Genomic DNA, 15,671 nt, shown 5'->3' with positions numbered 1-15,671 from the left:
GATGCAATTGAATTCCATTCATTTCCAAAGCTAAGTCTAGCTGCCTCTCCTTTACTGCAGCTGATGGTGATGCTAATGAGCAATGAAATGCCCCAAAGCTTAGAAACAAGGAAGGAGAAATCCTGGACATAGATGACACTGATATTTAATTTCAAAATAAGCAAGCTCTGATATTGATACAAGTGAATGGTTTGCTGGTTTTCCCAAAATGGCTTCTATATGAGGAAACAGGAAATGCAGAAGAATTCAAGAGAGGAAGACTATGATGAAAATGAAAAGCAAAAATGAAAATGAAGGGATTGCAACAATGATTCCCAAATCTGAGTTCTACACCTTGTTACTGGGCATCCCCCAGAGACCCTGCAGCTAAAATGACCGAGAAATGTTGCGTTCTTTATTCCATCTTGGGAATTCACAACAAATATTAGCATAGGCAAGGAATTATGTGCTAATTCTATTAGCATGTTAAGAAGAAACCTGTCTAACAGTCAAACTCAGCAATTCCCAAAATTACCTGAACACTGAATCCTCTGTGTGTTTGTGAAAAGGGAGTGAGATTTAACCAATGTTCTATGGCATTCGTGTGCAGTGACATATAATTTAGAAACCATTGTTACTTATTCCCTTCTCTGCTACTGAATACTTTTTTGCTGACTCTCCATATCTCTTCCACTGTTTCTTCTTGACCTGAGTAAGCCATCGGAACAATAATTCCTGTTTTGTCTTATGAAGATAGAAAAATTCATTTTGCCTTTGGAAAGATGAGTGGTTGCAAAAAAATGAACAACAAAAAAGAAAACCACTCAGAACTAATTCTAATGATTGGGGGTAAAAACCCAAAAACCTAAAACTTTGTTTTAGAAACAATGACTTTGTCCTCCTTCTCCACGTTCTCGAGACAGAACTGTTGGTTTATTCTCAGGTGGTCAAAGTCTCCCTCCAAAATTAGACTAATAACTCAGAATCAGACCTATAAACACAAACTGATGGTTGCAGAGGGGAGGGGATTGGGGGATGGGCAAATGCGTGGAGGGGAATGGGAGATGCAGGCTTCCAGTTAAGGAATGAAGAAATCATGGGAATAAAAGGTAAAGCACAGGGACTACATTGACAATACTGTAATAATGTTGTATGTTGACAGATGGAGGCTACGCTGTGGTGAACATAGCAATAGTGCATAAACTTGGGAAATCACTATGTTGTACACCTGAAACTAATGTTGTATTTTTATCAACTACACTGAAAAACAAAACAAAACAAAAAAAACTAAGAAAATTTAGTGCCACTTTGCAAGTACTTTTATGTACACGAACCTACATTTCCTTGGACATTTTTGTCTTAAAGGACAGTGATTTCTGTAATAATTACGGCACTTTGAAAATAAATATTCTGAAAAGCAGATTCTTTATTAAACTTTAATCCCTCCCTGAGAAAAATATCTTTATATGAATCTAGGATGCTCTTAGAAATAGTTATTTGATGAACTATAAAATGCTACAACAGCACAATGGGCGTCACAATAAACGCAAAGGAAAATACTGTAATTACTTGTTTTATGGCAAATAAAATCCTCAATAATAGACATTTTATGACGTAAGAGGCATTTCAGAAAATAGGAATCAATTCCTTTTTTTAATTAAAAGGAGAATCTTAAAAAAATAAAAAAATAAAAGGAAAATCTTCTCTAGATTCTTATTAGGTTTTTCAGAGGAGCTAGCAACATTATATTCCCCTACATTGAAGCTTTTAATCCCCAATTGAAAAATGCACAAACAAGCACAATTTTATATATATAAAATTCATTACATGCATGCAAATGTATGCATGTGTGTGTGTATATAACATTTTTATATTTCTTTTTTTAATTTTTTTATTTATTTATGATAGTCACAGAGAGAGAGAGAGAGGCAGAGACATAGGCAGAGGGAGAAGCAGGCTCCATGCACCGGGAGCCCGACGTGGGATTCGATCCCGGGTCTCCAGAATCGCGCCCTGGGCCAAAGGCAGGCGCTAAACCGCTGCGCCACCCAGGGATCCCACATTATTATATTTCTAAAATGTGTCACAGTTTACAAAATTATAGCTACTAAAACCAAGATACCATGAAAGTAGGGAATTAGAGAAAAAAATTTAAATTGCACCAAATATAGTTTTTAAACATAGTCAAATGTCCTAGAAAGCATTCATTTCCAAAACAAATTAATTCACATAGGAAAGTCAGCTCCATTAGGTAACCCTTCTCCTGAATCACCATCTGTAGTTGTTTGGGAACTTGGCAATGACAGCCTGAGCTGCCAAGGTAGATTCTCCTAGGAAAGTTTTTTGAACCAGTTTGAAATAAAATGTGTTTGTGCTTACATTTTCTTACATAACAGCTTATTCTTTACCAATATTATTTCAGTGCTTAGGGGCATGTTTCCCTGGACCTGGTCTTATCTTTGTCTGTGTTAAAAGGACTGTCAAGAAGCATTTGAAAGTCTCTCTTCTCTACATCACCTATAGGATCCGTCTGGCAGGCAGAGCTCAAGGAAGCAGTAACTGCTGTTGGGTCTACTGGGATGAACTAAACAAAGCAGATTAAAGTAGGAAAGATTTTAAATTGGGTGTAAAAAACAACCCTGCATTATCCCGAATCCATGGTTAGTAAGGAATTTCGTGTGTGCATGTGTGCCTCTGTGGTGTGTGTGTCTGTGTGTGTGTGTGTCTGTGTGTGTGTTTGTATAAGTTATCACTGAATGGCTATTAAGGCTAGCGGGTAACACAGAAGTATTTCAAATTCAACAAGTCCAAAACAGAACTCATTGTTGTCTTCCCTTTAAAACTCCCCTGGTATTCCACAGTATAGAAATATTATTATTATCTTAGATTCTCACTAGAAACCTCGAAAGTCTGCTTTGATTGGTCTCTTTTCCCCTGCCTTCTCATCCACTCATCATGCTTCAACTGATGCAATGCACCACTCAATCGTGTTCACATTTCACCACCCACCTCGATTTCCAATTACGCTGTTGGTACAGCCACCTGACTAGCATCTGATTCTAAGTGCTTACTTTCTACACCAACATCACGCTGCCAGGGCCATCCTGCTAGAGTGTATATTTATTCATAAAGCAACTCTGCTTCAATTTTTGGATGGTTCTTTAAACAGCCAACATGCATTGAGAAGTACCATATTGTACCAAATTTTACATGTAGTGTCTTATTTTCTCTTCATAACAATCCTATAAGATGGATACAATTATTGTTGGCACTCACAAATGAAAAAATAAACCCAGGTTTTAGATAACTTGCTCATGGTCACTGGGATGGCAGGTGGCAGAGCCGGTGTTCATCTCAGATTATCAGGTGCTCTTGATCATTCTCTTATAAACTTTCCCTCAATCTGATTCCCAAATAACTCTCCAGTCTTTTTTACAAGGAGCTAGAAGACTGTGAATTTCTCAAATTCAACTATTGTACATCAAGGGTCAAAAGCCTGTAAAGCCACTAGGCTAGAATGTAAGGTGAGGGCACAGTGACTCTCATTTGTCAGCTCCTTTCCAAACGAGTGTGCCTCTTATAACCTGTACACGGCAATGGAAATATCCTGATCCCAACCAATGAAGAATTTTCCCCACCAATGCTGTAGAACTCTTTATAATACTCTGCCCCTATACAATATGGAATAACATTTCAAAAACATTGTTTTTCAGACATCAATCACACACTACTAATCAACTTTGCTGTAACATCTCTTTCATAACTCACACATGAGAACCACTTGAGGAGGGATAGGGTGAGGAGCAGTGGGGGGGTCTCAAAAGCAGGGATAGAATAACTTGTAATCACAGACTTGTTTTTGTAAAAGAGCGTCATGTGAACCATCACAGAATTTTTTTTTTTTTTTAATTAACCCCACATGATTTAGTTTTGGTTCCTTGTTAGTCTTAAGTGTTCTAATTTTTTTTTTATTTATTTATGATAGTCACAGAGAGAGAGAGAGAGAGAGAGAGAGAGAGAGAGAGAGAGGCAGAGACATAGGCCGAGGGAGAAGCAGGCTCCATGCACCGGGAGCCCGATGTGGGATTCGATCCCGGGTCTCCAGGATCGCGCCCTGGGCCAAAGGCAGGCGCCAAACCTCTGCGCCACCCAGGGATCCCCCATCACAGAATTTATAAGAAGAAACAGTCATATAAAAAAAAGAAGAAGAAAAGGTTAGATATTGCTAAAACTGCCTTGACATATTCCACATGTACTATTTGATAAATATTTTATTGTTATTCCAGGAAAAGCTTTTAAAGGAATACATAAGCCAGCAATTATGGGGAAGGGATGTCTCCTTCTCAGAGATAGTAGGAATGCCAAAGACAGCTCTTTGCTGCTAAGGAAAGGGTGGACAGACTCACAATGGCATGTTTGCTGAAATGTGCACAGATGCACGTACAGAGCCAGAGTCCCAGGCAGCAACTCTTCCTTATGTATTAACAACAGGAAACATGCAAATATCTCCAATGCAGTGTTCTGTGTGATGTGAATAAATTGGAGGCACTTGGCTTGTGAGTGTGTGTCTCTATGTGTGTGTACTCATAGTTGTGTTTCTGCTTGACAATTATCCAAAGCCTGACACAGAAAGCCCTGCTGGAAGGAAGCCTTGAAACTGATGGTTTAATGGTTAGAACTATGCCCAGCTCTAAACTGCTAGCCTCTGATATCCAAGGCCTGAGCCCATTTCTGGCTGGAACAATTTAGGCAGGTATTCAATATCATTCTCTTGTTTAAATTAAATGGGAGAAATTGCAGTGCTCCAAGTTAACTGAGTGTCTTGGTATCATGCTAAAAGCATTTCCAGGGATTTTGTTTTCTTTTTTTGGGGGGGTGGGAGGGGGTGGCCACTTACCAGTACTATCTTAAATGCCTTCCTATAGTCAATACAATTTATTGAAGTGTATGTATGTGATGGATGTTTACATTTCCCTGCTGTAAAAGGGTCTATTTATGTCATCAACAAATTACCATGAAAAGTGATCACTGACAGTCAACTGGCCATTATAAGAAAGATGTTATTTCTGAAATATTCAAACAATGCCATTTAAAAGCCTGTTATTCCACTCAAAGGTAGACATACCTATACTGGAGTTTCAACCAAAAATTTGAAATGATGTAGAAATTGCTGCTTTAAAAGCCACTTGACAAAGTGCTTAAATATTCTTAAGTGTGTCAGAGGCAGAGGTATTTTATTAATGGCATTTGAAAGCATAAATAAATATAAGTACAAATAGAGAAAACACGTATTCCCCTAAGCTATAGTTGGCCAAAAAGTAAATCATGACCCTCAGCATTTTTTATACCTATAAAGAGGCTGCTTTAGCAGTTTCTTTCCTTTTCTTAAATGGCCTTTAAATAAATATATGAGTCAGTTAAGAAAGGCATTTACTTGAATTAAAGTGATAATTCTTCCAGGACGTCAGTATAATTAATTGTGGGTGGCAGAAGTTTTAAATGAGGCTAAATCAGGGATTCTAGTTTATTTATTTTTTACTCACTCTACCTCTATAATTAGAGAAGTTTTTGGTGGCTCCTGAAATTGTGCCTTGTCATGGAATATCATACCTACCTATGCACATATACATCATATACACATACATCAATCCAGCCTCTTTCCTACTACTACTATTGCTACTACACACGCGCGAGCACGCACACACAAAAACACACACACACTCGCCCAACACTTGTTTTGGTTCTTCCACAACCCTGAAATTCTCATCCCTAATATTTCACTGTTCCAATTCATTTCACTGCCTTCAATGTCAAATACAAAATTATGTTAGTCACAGAGGTTTGTTCCTGGTGAACTATTTCATAGAAGAGCTCAAAACACCCTGCCTGCAAGATTTCTGCTTACCTATGCTACCTGCACCAAGGACTGAAATAGCCAGATGCCATAAACAAGTATGTTTTACTAAAAAGGGGTGGTCTGACTGCGTAGGACGTGTTTTAAACGATGCACCCCATCAGCCGAGCTGCCCGTGTCTCAAGACGCTGTAGGGCATTGCTGTAAGACTGACAGAGGCTGAGAAACTGAGCTAATGAGTTTCAGGAGACAGAGAACCCAGAACACATTTGGGAGAATTCTGCATTTAGTGTCAATGACACTGACATGAGGAGCGTATACCTTCTCAAAAGTTCAATACAGCAAAGAAAAAAAAAGTTCTACGTGAGAAATAATCGTATGCTAATCATTTAACTGGCACTAGAATATTTCAATAGTTACATCTGTCTAGCTGGCAAGATCTTACAAACAAATACGTCTTTAAAAGGTACATGCATGATTGGCCACTAATGTCCATACTCTGAAATTAAAATCTCTGAGGATATTGAGACATTTTCTACATTTCATCCTAATGTGCAGATGAAACCTAAGACCCAAGAACTCGTCTCCTGTTACCCTGGGCTCACGGTATCGCTGAAAAAAGAAATTATGTTTAGCTTATTAACTCTATCTACCTTTTGCCACCCCTTCGTAATAGTTTTTTCATTAACTGTAGGCATTTTTTCACCCCCTGTTCTGAGCACAAAAGGATCCAACAGCACCGTTCCTGCAGCCTAAAGAAAATAATCATGCAGTCTCAGAAAAGGTGGATGTGGAATTGCGAGCTGCATTCCCAATTGCCGAACTTCAAAGCAAACGCTGACCGCCTTGTGGACAATGCAGCAGGGGTAGCACATTACATGTCTCCCGGTCTTGAACGTTTAAGTGCAGAACGAGACCAACACATCAGCAAACCTCCTGCAGCAAAGGATGCAGGCTGCAAACGAGCCCAGGGGCTGGGAAGAATCCACGCTTGCTTTACCTACCGGCATTGTCCATGTCTCAGGAGTGGCGAGGCGAGTTCTGTAGCCTGGCAGCCGGGGAGCCCCAGCTCCTCTCCTGGCTAACGAAGCACCCTGCCCTTCTGCAGATTATCAGTCCTTGCTGGCACACAGAGCATACTTCATGCACTGTCTGCAGGAGACACCGCCAGGAAATTTATATCTCCAAGGATGACAAACAGCCATTAGCTCCATTACAGGCTGATTAAGAGACACTGAGCCTATCAAGTGGATACTCGAATCCACTGGGGTTTTCACCTCTGTTCCAAGCAAAGGAGAGAAAAAAAAATCACTGCAATGTTGAGTATACTGCACATTTCCAAAAAGAAGTGCACATGCTATGCAGAACACAGTGCTTTTCCAAAAGATGCCAGAGCAAATGTGAGCAGTAAAAGGCACAGATAATTAAAAGGTGAAAAGGAATCTTTAAAACTATAATAAGTGAGCCTTTCTTTGGGGTTGATCTAAATGTAGTTCAGCCTTTATCACTGACATCACTGAATGACTGGGCAACTTTTCAATTTAGAATTTTAAAGTTTGTGGTGGTGGTTGTCACTGTCACTGGGGGTGAGCAAGGAATAGCAGAAAAACCATTTTAAAGTAAAGGCTATCTTTCATATTTCTGCACTAAATACATGCTAAGAAGCTGCGTATTGTCATCCCATTTTGGTTGTGTTTTCATCATGATGAGTGTCCCTATTTCTGGTCAAAATTCTGCCCACCTATCCTAACAGAGAAATTCAAAGGAATTTCACTAACCATCACCAATCACACTAGAAATAATTGTCAAAAGATATCAGGAGACTCTACCATCTGTCACAGTCTGTAGCCACCCAAGTAACAGAAAGCTGAGGATCAAGAAAAATACATTTACTTACACAGGAAAGTACATTTCTTTTCTTAAATCTGGCCGTGCAAGATGCAAAGTCACCTAAAACTACTTTCGATATCAAGGCATAAGGATGGGCAGAGTGCTGAAGAAATTATGTGCCATAGCCTATCTGTGGCTGTTGTGACATTAAATTTTGGGGACAGCACAACTGTTTTCTGCATTTCTCAGATATAGTAAAAAAATTTACAATACCCTTATTTAACTATGATACAATGAATGCACAGTACAGTAAGGCTCTAGAGACTTTCTATTTGACAAGATTTTTTTAAAAAGTTGTGGTGTTATCATACCCTCAGGGTTGCTCAATTGGAAGAGCAATTCATTTATTTAGCACTTCTGTATGTCATTGGAATTCCTGGTGACAAACCACTTGCAAATTATTTATAATCTTATCTTCCATTTCAACAGCTTCAAAGTATTTGTTTTTAACATAACTTTCAGTTTTCCTACAGATGTGAGGTTCCTTCATTGTTTACACAAAATACTCCATTTATGATATCAGTACTAGCACAAAAATATTTGCTTCGAAGAAAAGTTGAATCTCTCAGTGATTTTGCACTGAGACATTATCCACATTATTTCAAATCTGCCACAATTTTAAAGATATATCACTCTATTAATTTAAAAAAATATTCTTCACATAGTTTTTAAATGCCTGGATCCCATAAGACTGAAATCACTGTGGCTTCCATATCTCATCTACTTGCCCTGATTAAGGCTGCCAAGCACCCAGACTGAGTGTCATCAGGAGAAATCTAGGGCAAGCTAACTAGGAGTTAACAGGGAAATATGAATGACAAAAGGAAGAGAAACTATTTTATGAAGTCTGAGATTCTGGTAAGGAGTAGCTAAGAAGTATCATGTCCTGACAGTGCATATTGACTAATATGAATATGTTAGCTCTGTATGCGGTTCAAAATGAGACTCATGATTATTTTCACTAATACCATCAGTCGCCAAATTATAAATGAATTATATGCCAAATATTTGTTTTGTTGGTCATTTGAAAAACACTTGATCCCATAAACAGCGGTTAGGTTCCAAAGACAAACCATTAAATACTGCTTAACTCATGATGTGATTTATATAATAATCGTAATCTCTCATACACAATTTCAAAATCCAGAAAAGCTTAATGTTCTTTCTTTTTTTAAAGTTGTGCTCCAAAATACCATTGTGCCACAACATGACTTGAAGTGATGGGAAGCTATTTAAGATCTTTGGTTATCTCATTTTGAGTAAATCACATGTTTTAAAACAAGAGTTTTAATGTCATTATTATGAGAATCTGTTTGGACCCTGCTGGGGATGATATGTAGTATTTTGTGTATGCATTATTTTACCTTCCTAAAATGCAAAAATTCTAAATTCTGAAACACACCTGACACCAACGGTTTCAGATGAGGGACTATGATCCTTCAGTACCTCTTGGCAATTTAAAAGAGTAGAAAATAATCCCTTATACTGTTTTGCCACAGGCTCCCTTACCTTATTAGGAATGCTCTAGCTCCCTTCCTCACCTGATGAGGCCCCTACCCAGACCTCTCCAGCTGCTTTGGAAGATGTAAGAGATAAACAAGGGATGAACAACAAAGAAAGATGTCTAGGTATTGTGAAACTAAAACTGAGTGGCTATTAAGAATGAGGCTGTTTACAAACAGCATAAACTGCCATGGACACATCTGCTCTGGATCCCTCTGCATTCTCCACCAGCCCACCACTGCCCATCTTCTGCTCCTATCTGGCATCACAAGATGGCACTGTAACAATGGAAAAGCGCAACGAGTGGTACATTTTCCTCAAGCTCCGCAAGAATCTACTCCTTCACTTGATTTAATTCAGACTTATAGTTAACATGCCCTAGTTGGGAATGCCTGCATATAAAATGTTTACCAGGCCCTTTCTAATTGTCCCAGAGATGCCGTGTGGTCCAGTAGGAGCATCAATAAGTCTAAAGTTCTAGAGTATGTTTCAAAGATAAGCTTAATTCCTTTTTTTATTAGCCTTCTCATATGTATACTCCGTAGCTCTCTTTGGATCAGACTAATATGTTTGAGGCGAGAACCTGCATTCAAAATAACCTCCATGCTATCCTACCTACAGAAAGAAGGCAACAACCTGTCACCATGGGGGTTTTAAAAGGGTAGTTGGCCTGAGGTTGGTTGCAAGACATTTGTGATTCCAGGACTGATCTGCTAAGGTAGCAACAGCATGGGCATCTAGCACCTTCAAATGTCACCAAGCACCTGCTGATAACCTGGCCATTTATTACAACTTTCTTCAAAAAGCTCTATTAGCTACTCTCTCTCTCTCTCTCTCAATTTCAAAGAAGATAATGTTGTGGCTTCCTAGAACAGTTCCTATATTTCTTAACTTTCCTATGAGATGCTTTCATGTGCTGGGGCCACAGAAGGTTGCTGGTGGCAATCAGGCTCTCCCTTTTCTTTTTTTTTTTTTAAGATTTTATTTACTTATTCATAGAGACAGAGAGAGAGAGAGAGGCAGAGGCAGGCAGAGGGAGAAGCAGGCACCATACAGAGAGCCTGACGTGGGACTCGATCCAGGGTCTCCAGGATCACACTCTGGGCTGCAGGCGGCACTAAACCGCTGCGCCACCGGGGCTCAGGCTCTCCCTTTTCTGACTGTAGTCTAGTGTGATCCAAGCCCAAGTAGACCAACAGCAGTCCAAATGGATACTGTGGAGAACAAGATGCAGACACGGTTTTCCAAGAGGTGTAGCAAATCGAGAATCAGAGGCTAAAAATATGGTTTGGCTTTCAGGGGACCAACTGGGATGCTTCTGGGCAAAGTTAGACTTTGCTCCTTAGAATGGAAAAATTAAGATAATGAATTGTCCATATAATCATATTGCTTAACCTGGCAGATCCCTGGGACACCCAGATCAGCCTATGAGACTGTCTTGATCTTTCTCACTTTCTGATTCACCCAAAGAAATAAAGAAGTGCTAAGATATTGACTACCAATTAGGAAGTAGTCAGGCTTGCTCTCAGTACCTTGGGGAATAGATTCTACTGGAAATCTGTTCTGAAAAGATTTCAGATACTGCTTTTATAAGAACAGCTACTGTATATTGATAGGACAATGAGCAAAGTGCTTGGATTAATAACTCTCCTAAGTACTAAACCAAATCCCTGAACTATTTTTAAAAAGTTCACAAGAGGAAGTATTGCAACAGATAGTATTTCCAGGAAAATCAGGGCAAAAAAAATAGACATTTATCTAATGTTCTATTATCTGGACTTTAGGACAATACTTACTTGACATACCTATGTCATCCATTATTCCTAGCCATTCTCCTCTGAGATTTCTCTTCCAGTGTAAAGTGCCTCCTGAACTACTTATTAATATTTGTTTCTCTCCCTTGTATGCAGTCCTTAGAAAAAGCCTTCCATTTACATAGACTTAAATAACACCTTCACATGAAGCCATGACACATTCCAGTGTCATGGAACTTGGAACTTTTCTTGGTATCTAGACCTTAATGAAGCTACGACTTCATTATTGTATGACACGGACATTTAATGACACGGTCATCTGACATGTGTGGACTGTTGATTAAGGTGGTTTGGTGAGTCCACACTTAGACACTACCCTTCTGTTCCAAACATACAGCAATGATAGATAAAATATTAAGTAGGTTAGTCATAGCGAGGCTTACAAAGCAAACGACTTCCATGAGTCAGAAAGGAGCCAAAAGCTCAAAGCAGTAAAAAGGCTTCTGCTGAGGCTGATGTGCTCAAGGTGGAAAAGAGAGGCTGGGGGCAAAGCCATGGCACCTATGTGGTGACAGGTTTCAAAGAGCTCCACAGGAGAAAGGCAGGGTGAGAGCCAGGTTTTGCTTCAATGAGGCCCCCTGAATTAAGAAAAGAAGTTGCAGAAAAAATGGCTGTTGATCCAGTTCTAGAAGCCATGACTTTATAAAGCCTAGATGGGCATAGGGAGGATAAATCCTTAAAACCAAGAACAAAATCAGCTTCTTGATGGGTCCCTCAATGCTAGATCACCAATATCCTCCTCAAAATCATGCAGGAGCCCCAAGATGTCATTGATAGACCTGACTCTAGACTGGAAGACCACAGAGCAAGGTGGAGGCAACTCGAAACCACAGAACTATGAAAAGAGGAGGAGCAAGAAAAGAGTCAAAGCCAACCAAAAATGCAAAAAACAGAACAAAACCTTCCACTCAATCTGAATGTGCAAGCGAATTTCAAATTGTTTAAGATTGCTAATATTTCAAAACCAAGTAAGTAGGGATCCCTGGGTGGCGCAGTGGTTTGGCGCCTGCCTTTGGCCCAGGGCGCGATCCTGGAGACCCCGGATCGAATCCCACGTCGGGCTCCCGGTGCATGGAGCCTGCTTCTCCCTCTGCCTGTGTCTCTGCCTCTCTCTCTCTCTCTCTCTGTGTGTGACTATCATAAATAAATAAAAATTAAAAAAAATAAAATAAAAAAAAATAAAAAATAAACCAAGTAAGTAGAATAATCAATAAAACATGATTTCAATCTCAATGATTTTGATGTTATGGAAGAGTCTTATAAAGATTTTTTAATAACTGTATATATCAAAGAGATAAATGAAAGCATGACATCAAAAAGAAATAGAAAAAAAAGAAACAAAAATACAAGAATCTGGAAGATAACTCATGGGAAGTCTTGGAAACGAAAGAGAGAGTTAGAACACTGAGACCAACATAGACTCCTCATTAGCAATCACTGATGCCAGCAGGCAAGATGCTGACAGTAACTGTCAACCTTGAATTTCACATTAGGCTATACTCCCATTCATGAGCAGAACATTGGCACTCTCCTAGACACAAAGAGTCTAAAAATCACCAAAGGATGCACTTTAGCAAGATGAGAAATAAATCCAGAGAGAAGGCACAAGATGAAAAACGAGTAAGAAGCTGATAACATGTATTAGTATATTTAAATAGCTATTGATTGTGAAACAGGCATTTCAAAATTAATGAAAAAATGGGCAAAAAGAGGTCAAACTGGAAAACCATAACAAAACATGAGGTGGATGTTCAATGAGAATTCCAAGTGTGAAAGGAGAAGAGAAACACTGAATATTTTTAGATTTAGATTCAGACATAATGAATAATTTTAGATTTTAAATTGGAAGATATAGAGGTATGTGGGTGGCTCAGTAATTGAGTATCTGCCTTTGGCTCACGGCGTGATCCCCTAGGATTGAGTTCCACACCAGACTCCCCGCGGGGAGCCTGCTTCTCCCTCTGACTATGTCTTTCTGGTCTCTCATGAATAAATAAATAAAATCTTTAAAAATAAATAAATAATGTATATAATGTATTGTATGTATATGTATAATTATGTATTATATATATGTGTGTGTGTGTGTATATATATATATATAAACATATCAACCATTAAAAGAATAGAAGTAGTTTGGTTACTTATACTAATTGTCTCTCCAATGGATTGAATAATACACCAAGGAGGGTGCAAAGTGATCCACTGTTGTGAGGAGATAAATTATTAGAACTTCTATTTAATATTTACATTTATATAAGAGATAAATTATTAAGCTATAATAATACTTAAAATACAATGTTTCATGGCACCTTCACTTTTCTAAATGTCAGACTTGGAACATATAGTAAATAGCTCCACAGCATGGAATTAATATAGATTAGGAAACTGAATTCTTTATTTGAAAAGCTTCATAATGAAGAATTTCAGTGAATTTTCTTTTACTTTTTCTTTTGTGTGAATTTTCAACTCATTTGCTAAAATCCAAAGATGCAACACATATTGATTAGTTTTCAAGAAGCACCCATGAAAATGGGCGAGAAAGCCATTTACTAGCTGAACTGCAACCAAGAGTTTTGATGAAAGGTTGCTGGCAATGAATTACAATTTTGCAAGGTCAAAGGTGCACTTCTTCAAAAAGATCTCTTTTCAACTCTGATTGTTCATTAAAGCCATGTATCAAGATAAACTAGAGAATCAAACCATCGGGTTGCTGTTTCTTAAAACATTAAACCAAGATTCAAAAATTAATAATGCATACTCCATCTCTGCCTCATTAAAAAAATTAGTGATTTTTGCCATAGGACTTTAGTCTTATTAAAACAAACTTCTGTTATTTTTGAAATATTGCTTATTTCTCCTTGATCTTGACCTTAAAAGTGTTTTATTTTTATGCTACATAATATACATGATACAATATTACAGTGATCCATGTATATAATTTCTAAATTAATAAATATACATGTATTGAGAGAACATGCTATTTTTTTTCTGATTTAGATTACTGCAGTGCTTTGCTTGCCAGCCATCTACAACACAAACTCCTTCCATCAAAATTCCATGTGTTCCCCTGATTCTGATTCTACTCTTTATTATCTGTCTTTTTTCTTTTTTTAGGGCCTGCTGCTATTACCACAGATGAGGTTCACGTATCCAACTTCTCTGTTGGTCACTGAATTCTCAGGCACATTTTCACTCCCCTTGAATTTCAGCAGATTCCATGTCCCATTTCTCAGAAGAAAGATCAGAGGGGTGAACTCTTTTTCATAAACCCTTACTTCTTAATATGATCTACCAAGGTTTCCCAAACTTATTTCACCTCTTATAACTCCAATAGAACTATTGGCCACAGTTTGGGAAAATCTAGTAAAAAGTGGGGAGGGAGGCATTTAGCCCATAATTTTTGCCTTGAACCTTTCTGGCACTTGATGTCGATTACAATAACTGCTTCTATAGGATGAAAAAGACAGGCTTCCAACTGCGTCCTCAAGGAGGTGTCCCTGAACACAGAAGTCCCTCTTTAGTCACAAAAATGGAAGTCCAGGAAGACATTTCTCTTATGATAATGATACAAAAGAGTGAGAGGGAATAAAGGATCATCTGGACCAAGGAGTGCACGCTGGCAGATCCTACTTGACAGTGAATCTCAAAATAAATGCATTGGTGGCTAGAAAGCTAAATGGAGCCACCAGCCCATCTCAGTGAAAGAAATCAAATGAAACATGACAAAGCCACAGAGAGATGGTTCCCCAATATGTAAGATATATTTAGTTTTTCTAAAACAACCAATAAGCCTGGGGGGTGCCCTAAGAAGTAAATCCTGACATCCAGATGAGATTTCTTGGGTGTAAGTCTAGCATGCCTCAGCCCTGGAGCTGTAGCCCAACACAAAATGGAAAGCAGGCCTGTGCCTGGGCCTCGCTCTACACAAACATTCAGGGGAAATCTTGGGGGTGGGGGGGTTTACAGTGAAAATTTACTCATTAAACTCTGACCAGCAACTTGTCGGTATCTCAGGCTCCATGAGGACCTTTCCCCAGATCATTCTGACTGTGGGAGACCACCGATGAGCTTCTTCCTTCTCTTCCAGATCTATAACCCATGGGCAGCCCCGGTGGCTTGGTGGTTTAGCACTGCCTTCAGTCCAGGGTGTGATCCTGGAGACCTGGGATCGAGTCCCACGTTGGGCTCCCTACATGGAGCCTGTGTCTCTGCTTCTCTCTCTCTCTCTCTCTCTCTGTCTCTAATGAATAAATAAATAAAATCTTTAAAAAAAAATCTATAACCCAGAACTCACACTCCTGTCTGAGTTGCAGGAGACTTAACCCTAGTAGCAGTTCACATTTTTAGCACTATTTGCCAGGCACTATGCCCAATTCTTTCCCTGTGTATTACCTCATTTAAGCCTAATGATAAGATTGAGTTTAGTACTAATTACTATTATTCCCATTTTCATTTTCATGAAAAAAATTAAGACTCGGTGGGGTTAAGACAAACTTGCCTCAGATTGTGCAAATTGTAGACCTGGATTTACACTTAGGTCTCTTTTATTGTAGCATCTTCACCTGCAATCTCTACATGTATTTATCAGGAACAGGGAGGCTCTCTGGAGAAACCCAACTGCTTCTTATAAA

General features: G+C 38.8%; 1 protein-coding gene and 1 long non-coding RNA gene across 3 annotated transcripts in view; one reads left to right on the top strand and one right to left on the bottom strand.

The window, feature by feature from the left end:
- PHACTR2 (phosphatase and actin regulator 2) overlaps positions 1-7,112 on the bottom strand; it is a 189,245-nt gene extending 182,133 nt beyond the window's left edge. The window contains exon 1 of the mRNA XM_038526225.1: positions 6,838-7,112. Coding sequence (XP_038382153.1) covers positions 6,838-6,850 — 13 coding nt within the window. The 5' untranslated portion in view covers positions 6,851-7,112. The remainder of the gene's footprint in view (positions 1-6,837) is intronic.
- Positions 1-15,671, top strand: part of LOC111095548 — a 114,683-nt gene that overhangs the window by 54,928 nt on the left and 44,084 nt on the right. The window lies entirely within an intron of this gene.

Source organism: Canis lupus, chromosome 1 (genome assembly GCF_011100685.1).
Source record: "Canis lupus familiaris isolate Mischka breed German Shepherd chromosome 1, alternate assembly UU_Cfam_GSD_1.0, whole genome shotgun sequence".
Classification (NCBI taxonomy): domain Eukaryota; kingdom Metazoa; phylum Chordata; class Mammalia; order Carnivora; family Canidae; genus Canis; species Canis lupus.
The sequence above is the reverse complement of the archived record's forward strand: the minus strand, read 5'-3'. Positions and strand labels throughout refer to the sequence as shown.